The sequence below is a fragment of the Momordica charantia genome, assembly GCF_013281855.1.
Source record: "Momordica charantia cultivar OHB3-1 chromosome 10 unlocalized genomic scaffold, Mcharantia_2.0 BLBB01000010.1, whole genome shotgun sequence".
Classification (NCBI taxonomy): Eukaryota; Viridiplantae; Streptophyta; class Magnoliopsida; order Cucurbitales; family Cucurbitaceae; genus Momordica; species Momordica charantia.
Genome location: NW_028275158.1, coordinates 6,158,880 through 6,172,279, shown reverse-complemented (window position 1 = coordinate 6,172,279; position 13,400 = coordinate 6,158,880). Strand labels below are relative to the sequence as shown.

General features: G+C 32.0%; 2 protein-coding genes across 6 annotated transcripts; both read right to left on the bottom strand.

Annotated features, from left to right (window-relative positions):
* Nucleotides 1-1,788: 1,788 nt before the first annotated feature.
* Nucleotides 1,789-2,570, bottom strand: LOC111008455 (uncharacterized). The gene has a single exon (XM_022281175.2). It carries the CDS (start codon nucleotides 2,395-2,397, stop codon nucleotides 1,930-1,932), a length of 468 nt encoding a protein of 155 aa, XP_022136867.1. The 5' UTR covers nucleotides 2,398-2,570; the 3' UTR covers nucleotides 1,789-1,929.
* A 3,382-nt stretch (nucleotides 2,571-5,952) lies between these two features.
* LOC111008368 (putative GABA transporter 2) lies at nucleotides 5,953-12,826 on the bottom strand. 5 transcript variants are annotated; one of them, XM_022281039.2, is made up of 8 exons: nucleotides 12,541-12,826; nucleotides 12,031-12,261; nucleotides 10,401-10,498; nucleotides 9,837-10,023; nucleotides 9,021-9,151; nucleotides 8,620-8,856; nucleotides 7,806-8,209; nucleotides 5,953-7,385 (listed from the first exon to the last, which is right to left on the bottom strand). In XM_022281039.2, the coding sequence occupies exons 1-7, from the start codon at nucleotides 12,629-12,631 to the stop codon at nucleotides 7,820-7,822; spliced, it is 1,365 nt and encodes a 454-aa protein (XP_022136731.1). In that variant the 5' UTR covers nucleotides 12,632-12,826; the 3' UTR covers nucleotides 5,953-7,385; nucleotides 7,806-7,819. The 5 variants fall into 5 exon arrangements, with proteins under 5 accessions (XP_022136731.1, XP_022136732.1, XP_022136734.1 ...); XM_022281040.2 differs by having other exon boundaries at nucleotides 5,953-7,373; XM_022281042.2 differs by having other exon boundaries at nucleotides 5,953-7,323.
* Nucleotides 12,827-13,400: the final 574 nt, after the last annotated feature.

Genomic DNA, 13,400 nt, shown 5'->3' with positions numbered 1-13,400 from the left:
TTTAAATTAGATTATTTTAAAATTTTGTCCATTCCTTCATTTTTAATTACTTTATTTTCAACTTTTTTTTTCCAAAACTTATATTTTTGTATCTGTATATTTAAAAAGTGAATATTTCGAAACTTTTACTTTCATTTTTCTCTTCTTTTTTATCATATTTTAAATCTCGATGTGATCGTAAAGTTGTATTAAATGATTTTTATTAGGTAAAATTTGTGTGAAAATTTTGTAAAATACTTATTTTTTTAAAAGTACAATAATGAGAAGTGACATTTTAAAGTGTAATGACTAAAATAAACCTAATTTGAAAGTAGGAATAATAGAGATAAAAAGTGAATCAAAAGTATGGGGACCAATGTAGTATTTAAACCAATTATATTTATCTTTAATATTTACCATTAACATTATTGATGGACGGACCGAGCTGAAAATATTCTTTTCATGTACAATGAAACATAATGAACTTATATTCTTTTCCACTTCCTTCTAGAAATTGGAAGAGCTAGAATTCTAATATTGTGTCAGGACCTATTGGGCAAAGGGAGATAGTTTATATGGGGTGTAGGTGTTGGGATAGTTCGTGTTGAACTTACAGAAGAATGATCAACTAATTGTCCTCATCTATATACTATAAATATACCTCAAGTATCTCCATAATGAAATGATATTGTTCGTTTTTGGGCATAACCCTTATAGTTTTGCTTTTGGTTTCATTTAAAACGTCTCATACTAATTGAGATAATTGTTATCATCTATATATCATTGATCACTCTCTTTCCTAACAAGTGTGTGACTTGTTTGCACACCTTACAAATCCAACAGTAAACTTCCCGAAAGATAACGGAGACGTGCAAAGGCTTCTTCAAGCCAAACAAAAAATAGCCTTCAAAGAGAAAATATAGATTATGAGAGTGTGTATTCTATATGTGTATTACAATTTAAACATAGTGGAAGTTCGAACCTATAATCTTATTATTAATGCCTTAACTAATACATTCAATTAATTCTTTATTATGTTATATTTGTCAAAACCCCATATAAATGTAAATTTAAGCAAATTACTTCGGACGGACTAAGTATCATAAGGTGAAATAGTTCACTTTCGTTTCTACTCCACTAGTGAAGTTGAAAAAATTAAAGAAAAAGTTATATTATTGAGCTATTATAATCAGTAGATAACATGTCAAGATAAGTCTCCTTCATAATTGACACGGGGAGTACTACTTTAAAATTGTATTAGTTTAACTTGATCTTTTAGTGAATAAAATCGAATATACAATTAAGAGAAATTATATATAATAATAATTAGATTATTATATGGCGCTAAACCACCCCAAGAATCCTAGAATAAAACTTAATATCGCAGTTGGAAAAATCCCCATTCAGAAAAGTCTTCATGATATGAGTTTTGTCTTTATTCTTAATTTCAAGTCAATCCTTCATTTTGAATCATTTGAATAGGGATTGATTCAAATTGATGAAAGATTAAATTAACTATATAATGATTCAACTAATTTATATCTCATTCACAACCATAAACTCTTCAAAACTAATTAAATCGAACTAAACTACACTCAAAATAAGAACAGGATGAGAAAATGCAAATATTTTCTATAATCAAGCCTCTCTCATGGAAGTATATTTCAATTCTCATATACAGTCAACCATAGAAAGAGAGGGTTTGGATCCAAAAGTCAATAAACTTATTTTTAAAAAAAGGAAGACATGAGATATTCAAACTTATGCAAGCTTAAGCTGCAAAATTATCATCCCAAAAAAATTACAAAAAAAAAAAAAAAGATCACATATTAACATATAATTAATTATTATACAGACAAAACTACACATAATATAATAAATATGTTTGCTAATTGCTAACTATATGGCACTTAATTAATTTCTAGGTTTAATGAAAAAAAAAACGTCAACTCAAGCACATGAGATGCCAAGGGAGTTGGCCGCCGCAAACCTCTCAGACGCCGTCTTCTTCACCAAAGAGCCGATCTCCGGCGAGAAACTGGGTGCGAAGTCGGCCTCGGGGACCTCGGGGATCGTCGAGAGCGAACCGACTTCATAAAACACGTAAAATCCATCTTTGGGTTGATCTTGAGCCCGAAAAATAGAGGCGGTGGAGTTAGGCTTGGGGCGAAAAAGCGAGCGGAGGAGTTTGGAGAGGGAGCGGGAAAACTTGGAAGAAGGCTTGGACGTGGGCACGGAGGGGGGGAGCGGGGGCGGAGGGCCACGGCGGTCGGGTAAGTGAGGCATGGAGAGAGATCTAGAGGCTATGGCGGAGTCAAGGTGGTGTTTGAAAGAGTTGAGCTCAAAGGAATCATAGAGAGTGCTTCCACAATCCCACACAAGAGATTTTGGCTTGTGATTCTCTAATTTGTTTGCCATTTTGCAGAGAGAGAGAGAGAAGATGGTGATTGAAAGAAAGAGGAGAGGGAGAGATATAATAATATGTGAATTTTGTGAAAAAATTTAGAGAGAGAAAGAGAGAGATGGTTGGTGAAGTTATGAGGGAAAAAAACTAAAAAAAAAGGGACTTTCCATATGGTTTCACGGCCATGGCATAAGAGCCATAAATTTCTCCCATTTTGGTGATGGAGTTTCATTCATATCTTCAATCTTAATTAATAATCCATACATTTATTGCAATATTGTTTTTAATAACTTTCATTTTTCTTTTAACTTTTTTTAGGCTATATTTTACCATATGTGAGGTTAACGTATAAAGTATAAACAACTTAAGTAAAATATTGTTATTTAATACAACATGTGTGGGGTGGGGATCGAACTCACAACCTCTTAATTTGAGATATATACCAATTAGCGTTGAGTTATGCTTATCACTTTTACTACGTCAAAAGTACTGTTCTTTTTAGCTAATCCTTGAACCCCTTCTTTCGACTCAAGTGTCACAAGTACCGACCAACATTATTGTTTGGATTTTATACTTTTTTTTATTACCCAAGATCAGTCGGTGGCCCTTTGGCCTTTATGCCCCTATACCTAGGGGTATGCGCAATGTGCCCATACCCATACATACGCAATGAGTCATTGCTTGGTGCAAGTTACACCCCATGTGGCTTGAGCCAAGGACCTCAAACTATCCCTTGGCGAGGAATTTTATACTTAAAAACCAAACAATGATAATTGAAACTATAATCGGTCAAACCTTTCAATCTTTTGGTTTAAGGTTGCTTTTCTCTAATTTGGTCAATTATGTTCGTTCTTTTTCCATTTAATTATTCTTTTTCCATTTAATAATTAATCTTGGTTGAGTCCTAAATAAAGGTGAGAGATTTTAACTATTGACAAATCAGGAACAATTAGTTCAGGTTTGATTTATAATTATTTCTATCTTTTGTTGACCTTAAATTAAAAGTAACAAAATACGTCAAACATGAACACAATTCAACGGTCTAAAATATTTAAATCTTTCTAAAAACTTATATGTTTGAAACGAAATTAAGAGTGATGACTTGTATCTACGTGTGGTTGTTGATGTTTAGTCAGTTGATAAGAGTCTAAATCAAATAGGTTTATTGTACCAACAAGAGGAATGTATCATTGTACTATGCTAAATTGTTGTTCAATAATTGTTTCGCATACAAAATTAGTATTAGATTGATAAGAATATGATGTTATTTTTTAAAAAGTTGCTTGAATTTGAACATAATTAGATCCCCTTAATTAAAATCAATTATTTATTGAAGCTCTTTTGAGATTTGTGTGTATATTTATTTACTTATTTAGGATAATTAGATAACGATTTTGCTTTTAGTTTTCTATTTTGAAAACATAAATTTGTTTACTAATACTAACGTTACTTTGCCATAATTCATTTTTAAATTATCGACCAATTCCAAAACTAAAAAATAAAAAGCTCTTTACAAAATTTTATTTCAAAAATTGATTGTCATTAAAGTATTTCTAGAAAATGGGAAAGAAACAAGCGGCTGACTTAACCAAATAAGCAAATTAGATAAAATAAGGGTTCAAAAATCTTGGTTTAAAATATATTCTACTAATCAATCCCATTAAATTTTTGTCTATCTTATTATATGTAATAGAGATAGTCTCTTGTGTCACATCAAAATTTTGTTTATCTTATAATATATAATAGAGATACTCTCTTGTATCATGTCATGTCAAATCATCACTTGTTAGTTCAATCAGTGAACCACCTTGATAGTTTATTTATAATCTAAATAATTATGTTAGGAATTTTACTTGTTGACATTTTCGTGGAAAAAACATTTAAATTTTTATTAACTATATTATATTTGTTTTTGAATTTGAATTTGAGCTATTAATTATTCTCACTTAAATTTTCTTTAATCATATTATTTTTTTATTTCCAATTTGAATCTGATTGAATGTGTCAAAACGGCTATATTATTTTTTGGAAATTAAAGTCTTACTAATTTTTAAAAGGTAATTAAAGTGATTATTCTTTTTGAATTTGTAGTATTTATGATGTGAGGGAATTATGGTTTAATTCGGTTTTTGCCTTTCTTATATGTCATTCAATTTTTCTATTTATATGTTGGGCTCGGAGCATATAGAAAACAAGAAATATGGAATAAGGTTTGTTTATTCCTTCCAATTATTTTTTTTAGGAAAGTCCCTCGCATTGTTTAAATATTGTTGTTATTTTTATTTGTGAGAATCTCATCCAGTATTGGGAGAAACTCATCGAATTTGAACCTCTGACTTCAAGAGAAGAAGTAAGTGTCGATTACCACTGAACATGTTCATGTTGGCATGCGCGTAAGTCAATATTCATTGTAAATTGTACTAACTTTTGATTGTTAATCTTATTCTCTAGACGTGACAATCACGTTAAAGATATTTTTATGTCATATCTTTATTATATTATCTTTTAATTACCAATACAATTGCATACTCTTAATTGTGTTTATTTTTTAATTAATATGCTATTACCATCGAGAAATAATTTTTAGATCCATAAAATTTAAATTTTATTAATAGGATAATATTTTAGCATGGCTAATTACATCTTTTAGATACAACCGACAAAAATTTAAGATACCAAATTTTAAATTTAATCTCGTGGTTATATTATATTAGCTAACGACCCACACATTGTTGCCTATTGAGTGATTGGACGATAGAAGATGAATATCAAATTAAGTTGAGACTGCCCACACCCCTATATTCCTCTCTTTTACTTAATTATTAAACTATTTTATTGAAAAAATCATATCATAAGGATTTGAAAATGATATCCAATATTTTACATCTCTGTGTAATGAAAACCCTGTTGCTTTGACTTGCATATTAATCCTTTGTTGGCTTTAATCTTCAAATAATTATGATGGTTTACTCCAAGAAAAAAAAAAAATTATGATGGTTGTTGAATATGGCTCAATTTACTAATGATGGTTTTCTCAAAAAAAAAAAAATACTAATGATGGTAATTTTTGCTTCTTTTTTGCGTACTGATGTGTTATATTAAAAATACTTTTGGAGCATAAATTAGAAACAAATACAGGTTTTGAAAATTATCTATTTAAAATTTTAAAAGTATTCAGTTACCATTTAAAAATATTTTTGTAGGAAAAAAGTTAGCTTAATTTTTTAAATAGAAAACAAAAAATAAATTTATTTCATTAGACGAGTCTTTAATTAAAAAGCTAGAGCATTCTCTTATTATTAGTCAAAAGCAAATAATTCATTTTTACTAAAAAATAATCCTATTTTATAAAATCTTGGAAAGAAGTCAGACTACCACAAAGTCTAAAATATGTTATCACAATACTGAATTTACAAATATAGCATCATCAAATTTAATCATAGTTTATAGGCAAAATAGCATCTTACCTAATACATGTTTCTTTAATTATTTTTATCTTTTTAAAATCAAATTCTTCTCTTATAATAACAAACAAATACAAAAGAGAGAGGATATTTGAAACTAACATAAAAAGGACAAAATCATGTGAATATATTAGTTGTATTTCTTGTCTCAAAACTACATCAAGATAATGTTAGGTAAACTTCATTAATCAATAGAAGCCATCCCCAAATTGGGGATAAGAGGGTAATTTTCTTTTCCTTTTGTAATAATATATTTAAACATCATATCTTTGATCCAACTTCCATCATCAACTTTTTAAAACCAAACCGTCAAAAAAGAAAAGAAAAAGACACCTACCATTTCTTGGACCCTAGGTTAGTTAGGTGTAATTCTCACAAATGAGAGAGAGACAGAGATTTATGCATATATCCAATTTACATTATATATATATATATATAAATCTTGAAGCAATTTTTTTAAAGATATAAAGTGAAAAGACAGATACTTAATTGATTTTGCTTTGTAAATAAAAAAAATCAATGAGTTAAGAAAAGATATTTTTGGATGTTTTGGTTATTCTTCATTTCCAAACAATGGAGATTTTAGATGTTTAACTGACTTGTTATTTGGTTTGTGATGCACAACTATAGTATAACTCAATTTGGATATAAATAAATAGTAATGTAAGTATATATTTGATATAATGCATGGTAACTCGATGGAATCGAAAGAAACATGGCCTCTGGCCACCAATTCTAAATGGCATCATAAATGGAAGAAAATAGGTAAAAAAGAACCTAATATATAACGTCATCTGTTACTATTTTAATGAAAGTCTCCTATATAGCAAAAGAAAAGAATTGAGAGGTGATACACATCCTACATCTCACAATCTAGAGAGGGCCATAAAACCATTTGTATTACGTCATGTGTGACAACTGATATATAGAATTTATTCCCTTAATATAACACAGCTACGAGGATGAAGTTAGAAATTTTCTTATTGAGAGACAAAATTTTACCTCTTTAATTTATTTTATATACATCATCTTTTAATTTTTAAGTTAATTTTCAAAGAATTAAATAGCACACTTTCAATTCGTCCATTAGTATAAATAAAGCTTCCGCTACCCCTAAATTCCAAGCAGGATGTACTTTATCTTTTGGTATTGAAGAGTGAGTTAGAGGAAATCATGCTAACAGGTTCCTCAAATATCATTATCGATCGATATCAAATCAATAGTGATTCAATACGACGATCCACAGATAACTTAAGAATCGACCAGAGGCACGAGCCGCCTTGTTTTTCGAAAGAGATCGTGGCCTAGTTCCCCGGTCGAAAAAGCGGAACAGGGAAGGGGCACACCCACAATTCCTAGTTTCCCTTCAGAAGATCAAAATCACAAAAGTTGGGCCAGCTCAATCACACAACTTCTGCAATGGGCTGGGCTAAGCTTCTGAGTTTTGGTACTCGTTTGGTCAGAACTGTACGGGGGCTTGGGTTGGGAGTTAGTCAGGTTTAGTACATCTTATTTAGAAATCCATCCTGCAATATTTGCTACCCAAGAATATAAAGGAATTACTAATTCTAAACATAGGAGTCATCATAGAATTTGAATTCATTCCCTCTTAATTAACCCGGTCCAATGAACCTTCCATATGATGGTTAACTATAAATCATATTATAATTTGTACCACTAACCACTTTGTATAAATAATTTACAATTATTCACCTTAATTATTGACATCATCCCTGTATAAAAAGAACAGAGTTTTACCGTTAGAATCCTATTTCTACTAAATTTTAGCCACATATAATTCTTTTAATTGGTAAAATGTCACTAGAATTTTAACTTTCTCGTCCCTTCTTTCACACGATACAACTAACGTCCTAACACCCTAACAAAAACCCGGAGGGAAACGAAAGAGCTTGCATATTTCAATGGGCAATCAAAGAAGCCAAAGACAACGATGTTACCTCAAGAGCAAAGTTCAATCGATGACATCATTGCTGAAGAGTTTGAACTTCCGGGCATCGAGGACTAGTTTGCGTATAGAAGAGAAGGCGCCCATGATCCCGACCCCGGTGAAGACGACTATGATGGCAACGTTGGTGCAATAGGTGATGGATGATTTATGTGGCTTGTGGGTGATGTTGTAGAGAAGCATTGGCAGGATGAAATCCAGAGGGATGAAGCCAATGGCACCCACCACGCCACTAATGTCTCCAAAGAATGGAAGCATTGCGGCAAAAAAACCACACATAATCATGTATGTTGTCCTAAGTATGAGCCTTGGAATGAGGTTTCTTTTGGAAAACATTCCTTTCTTTGCATCCGCTGATTGCTTCTCCATTATCTCGTAGGCAACTTGTGAATACACCTGCATTAGTTAGATGTAGAAAATATTAAAGATTTTTGGTGTTAAACTCACCGAAAAGTTCGAACTTAAGACCTTTTAGTCAATATGATCAAGAGATCTCAACTACTTGTCAATCAGACTGTCTTTTGGAAGCTTCATTTTTGTTTCTTTATTTTTAATAAAGAAAAATGAATTGCATGGCTCCGCCTCCAACATATCCAGTAATTAATAAAATAATATTTTTATTTACATTTTTGAACAAAATGGAAAATTTGAATACGAAAAAAGAAATTTATTTTGGTTGTTTCCAAAATTTCTATACAATTATGAGAATCTTCCAAAAAAAAATGAGAAATAATAAACCTGAGTAGTTGCAAAATGCTTAAATTTTTTAAGAAAATTAGGAACAAGGAACAAGGAGGAAACGTTACCAAGCCAATAGCGAGGAGTTGAAGAAGAACAAAGATGACAGCGAGGCCCAGAAGCCAAGTGGGGGCCAGAGCAGGTCCAGTATCGGGCAACAAGCTCTGCAGAATATTGGAGGTAGCCCTGTTTCCAAACACCCAATATCCAGACGCAGCAATGGCGTAGAAAGTAACAAAAATCACACTGTAACACATCACCAGCCCTTTCACCATCTTCCCGCTGGCAGGAGCAGCCAGAGTTGCCTGTTTTCGTTCCAAATTTAACAACATTATTACAATTCAGAGTGGAAATGTTATGAACCATTAATGATGGGAAATATAGTGGGAATAAAATCTCACATATCATTCAAAGTCTTGATCACGATCATGATCATGATCATAAAGAAGCTGTGTAATTAGTATTTTACTTGGATTTCGGGGAGGATTCCGTTCCCAAAAATGGCTGCTAAAATGGAGATGGAGGTGAAGGCGCTGAAGACTCTGGATTTGGGTGATGCTTCTAAGGAGTAGTCCCTCGGTGGAGCTTCTTTTCTGGTGGCTTCATTTTGCCAGAAAAGAAAAAGAAAAAAGCACATATCATTAGTGATTCCGTGCTATTACTTATGGAGCTGTTGAGATGGGTGCGAAAAAGAAAATTATATACCATTAAATTATTGTTTTATTAACATATTGAATGATACCTTACATAAAATCCAACTCGTCCATAAATAAAATCTAATCTAAGTCTTTTTTAAGTGGTGACATACTGACATATCTACGTGTCCAAATATGTTAACAAAACGATAACAAAGGAAAAAAAAGTTAAAACATTTTTAAGAATGATACTTAGATGTTTAATGGTCAACATCTATCTTCTTGCTGCCACTAAAAAAAGAAAAAAATATATTTATTTCATGCCTTCCTCCTCTTCTATTTGTCAAATTTTCAATGGTGGTCAGTAAGAGATGTGTGTTAACCGATAAATATCTAAATATTACGAAAATACTTACATATTTATCCGTTAGCACCTATTTTTTGCTAACAACTATTAAATTTTTGAAAGGTGCAGCAGCAAAGTATCTAAGTACAACTCTTATCCAATTTTTAATACACTAAAGACCATTCAAAAAGCATGCTTAATTACCACTACTCAAAAGTACTCTCATGTAAATCCTTATCCACAAGAGCCAATTTGAAAAATCTGGAGAACAGTTTGTGATTATGAAAGAAATAGTAAAACGTACCTGCAATGATACAGGCAGCAACAACGAAAAAGGCGTAGCCCAAGCTGAGAAGCAGAGAGCCCAAATTGAGGTGTCTAAGAGAGTGGAAGGTAGGAAGCTGGGACAGAATTATCATGGCCCCTGTTACTATTGCTATGAACTCGTACAGTTTCATTGATCCATTCGGATAAAGGCTCGTATATATTATCTGTATAATGCCATCACCAACAGTAAAAGCCATAACAACCTCAGTTTCATTGATCATTGATCCTCTTCTTCTTTCACATTACAGAAACGTGCCATTATCTTTAAAAGTACATTATCAGTAGTAATAATTTGACCAGTCACCATAAATACCATTACTCACTCACCACCAAAAGAAAGAGAAGGAAAAGAAAAGAAAACCCCACTAAAACTTGCTCATGCCCATTGCCATTTGGTCAACATTTCACACTCATTATCAATTAAAGCAGATTTGAATGTTTCTGAGTTCTTTTGGGGTTCAAAAACGGTGGTTGAAACTTGTAAGAATGAGTTTGGTGTGTTGATTTGACGGTGAGAATAAAAGGGATCTAGAGTTCACACCTCAATGCACTGCCCTGCAAGCAAGATTGCTCCAATTCCAACTCCAGTGTTGATGGCCGTTTGTATAAATATTACAAAGTAAAACATCCATCCAGATCCTGCTCAATCAAATTTAATTCTCCCCAATCCAACCTCAAAATTCATACATATTCCAATCAAGGACAGCTATTTAAGTCTAAATGAATTAAAATGCAATATAAATAGAAATATGAAAAGTGAAGGTATTGATTGATGATTGAATTCGTAGGTGCAGTATGAGGTGTGAAAGAGAGAAACGTGTGAGAATTGATGTAATTTGGCAACTACATGACTAATATGGATATGGATGTGCACAAGAGATTAATTAGCAGTGGGAACCTTGGAGTCTAATGTAATAAATGCTGTCTCTAAAAAGCCTTATGGATCATCCATTTCCGCGTGGAACCATCTCTCGCCACCACACCAATATTACCATTTGCAAATGCCATTCCCATTGTAACTTCAAAACCATCCAACTTTTTAACACTAATTTACGCAGTTAATGTCAAATATTTGACATTAAATGCCTTCAAGCCTATTTTTCATCATTTTTATATTTTTATTATTGTGGCCGTGGGGTGTCTAAGATAATATTTAAGTGCTTAAGATCTTATCACCATTAATGAATTGATAACTGACAAATCGAGCATCGCTCAAGTGGTTAAGGCACCTATCTAAGAGGTCATGAGTTCGAACCACCACCCCACATTTTGTATCAAAAAAAATTAATGAATTGATAACTAAGAGTTATTTTTTATTTTTGGTATCTAAAATTTCAATTGTTTTATATAATCCCTCATCTTTTTTTCTCTCTCTTTTATGTATACTTTATTTTAGTTTTTGGTTTGGCTCCCCCACAAACCAAGAAGAGCCCGGAACAATTTTTGTTTAATATAGTCTTATAAGTTTTTTTTTTTAAATTTTAAATTATATTTATTCTAGGCTTTAGTCTTTCACAATACTTTCCTACTTAATATTGTTCAATGTAATTTATAAAATTCTGATCTAAAATAGAATGTTTGAAAGTTTTAGAACCAACTAAAACCTTTATTCTTTCACTTTTTGAAGCTATACTAAAACTTAGTGGGAAGTGTATCCTACTCCAACATTCAATTTCTAATAAAATAATAAGTCAGCATCTATTTCTTATTGACCATCGTTAAATTTTTGGACAAATTGATAGATAAATACATTAAAAAAAATTTGTATCTTATTTTAAATAAAGAGCTGTCAAATTTTTAATTGTCATAAGTGAGTGCTATGTTCGAAGTTGAGTTTTTTAAAAGATGAAAAAAAAAAGAAATGATTAAAAATAATAATAACATAAATGAAACCACTGTAGAAATTATTTTTATATATATTAGGGACCTTTCACTTTCCATAAAGTAAATATAAAACAAATCTTAACGTGTCACGACTTTTCTTAGTTTACGCTTCAAAGTTCTAAATAACATAAAATTGCGGAGCAGAAATTAGAACACGCATGTGATATGAATGATGCGCTGCGCTTTATGATATATATTAATTCCAAAAATAGTTTGAGAAAACTTTTGAAAACAGATTTCGTCGGAAAAGGCAAAGAGAAACGGAATTGATAAGAGGAAGATCATACCTAACACGTCGGCGGCGAGTTCCCGGAATCGGATGTGGCGGCGGCCGGCGTTCTCGCAGTGATCGAGCACCTTCGACATGAGGAAATAGGAGTAGAAAGTCACCACCGCCATAATCGTCAAGCAGAAAAACCCTAATCCCCATCCCAATCCTCTGAACGCGTACGGCAGCGTCAGAATCGTCGGTCCCACGATCGCCGTCGTCAAATGGAACCCCGCGTGCCACCATTCCCCTGTTCCAATCAAAATTTCAGGAACAAAATCAAGAAATTAACAGCGGATAAAACTCCATTGTTAATCGATCATCCAGAGAATCCAAAATTAAAAATAAAAAAAAAGTCGATGATATTATTGATAGCCATAGCATGCCAGCATTCCCCTGTTTAATCGTCAATCGCCGGAACAAAAAACAATAAATTAACAGCATATGGAAATTTCACTATTATCGATCATCCAGAGAATCGAAAAGAAAAAGAAGACGATTGTAGTAATCAAAGTCTTGTTGACGTTACCTTTGGATTGAAGGACGAATGATGCTCCGGCGTCGTTTTTGCGGTCGGCGTCGGAGAATCGGTCGTCGGTGATCGGAGGGTGATTCACCATTGCTGTGGAGGCGCTGGAAGTGGAATATCAGAAGAGGGAAGAGGAAAGGTGGAAGACGGCGGGAGAAGTCCTCGGAGTTGTCGCCGGCGATGGAATCCAGGGCACGTGGAGAAGGCGAGGCCAGAGCCAGAGGGGAGACTGAAACTGCCGGCGAATGATATTTAAAGATTTTGAAAAGTCAAACAATAAGAATAACTATCTATAGTTCTATATTCCTTTTACGTTTCTTTTTGCTTTTGGTTTGTCATTTATCCTAAATATCTCATTTTTGGGATGCATAACGGCAGCAACTAATTAATTTACATAATTACAAAAATTGTGGAATATTTTTTTTTTGTTAAATTTTACTCGATCTTTTTAGGTCTTTTTAAGTACAAGTAGGGTAGACATTCATATTCATGACTTTCTTTTTGGTAGAAAATAATTACCTAAATTAATTAATATTCTATAAATCAAAGTTAAACTATTGATACTTTTCAAAAAATAAAAATAATAAATTATTGATGTACAATAAAAGAAATTAAATTATTTATGTAATTTTAGCTCAATCTAGGTTGAAACTACTTAAAAAAAGTTTTAAAAGGTGTTCTTTTAGCATAACAAATACAAAATATGAAGATTTGAAATTCAGGCCTCAAAAGAAATAGTTGTTATTCACCATCTATGATAGAAAATACCCCTTCAAAAAAAAATTTTATGGTAGAAAATAAAAAGATATTAAAGAGGCTTAATTACGAATATATTGCCATAGTAATTTATTGAAAATGAT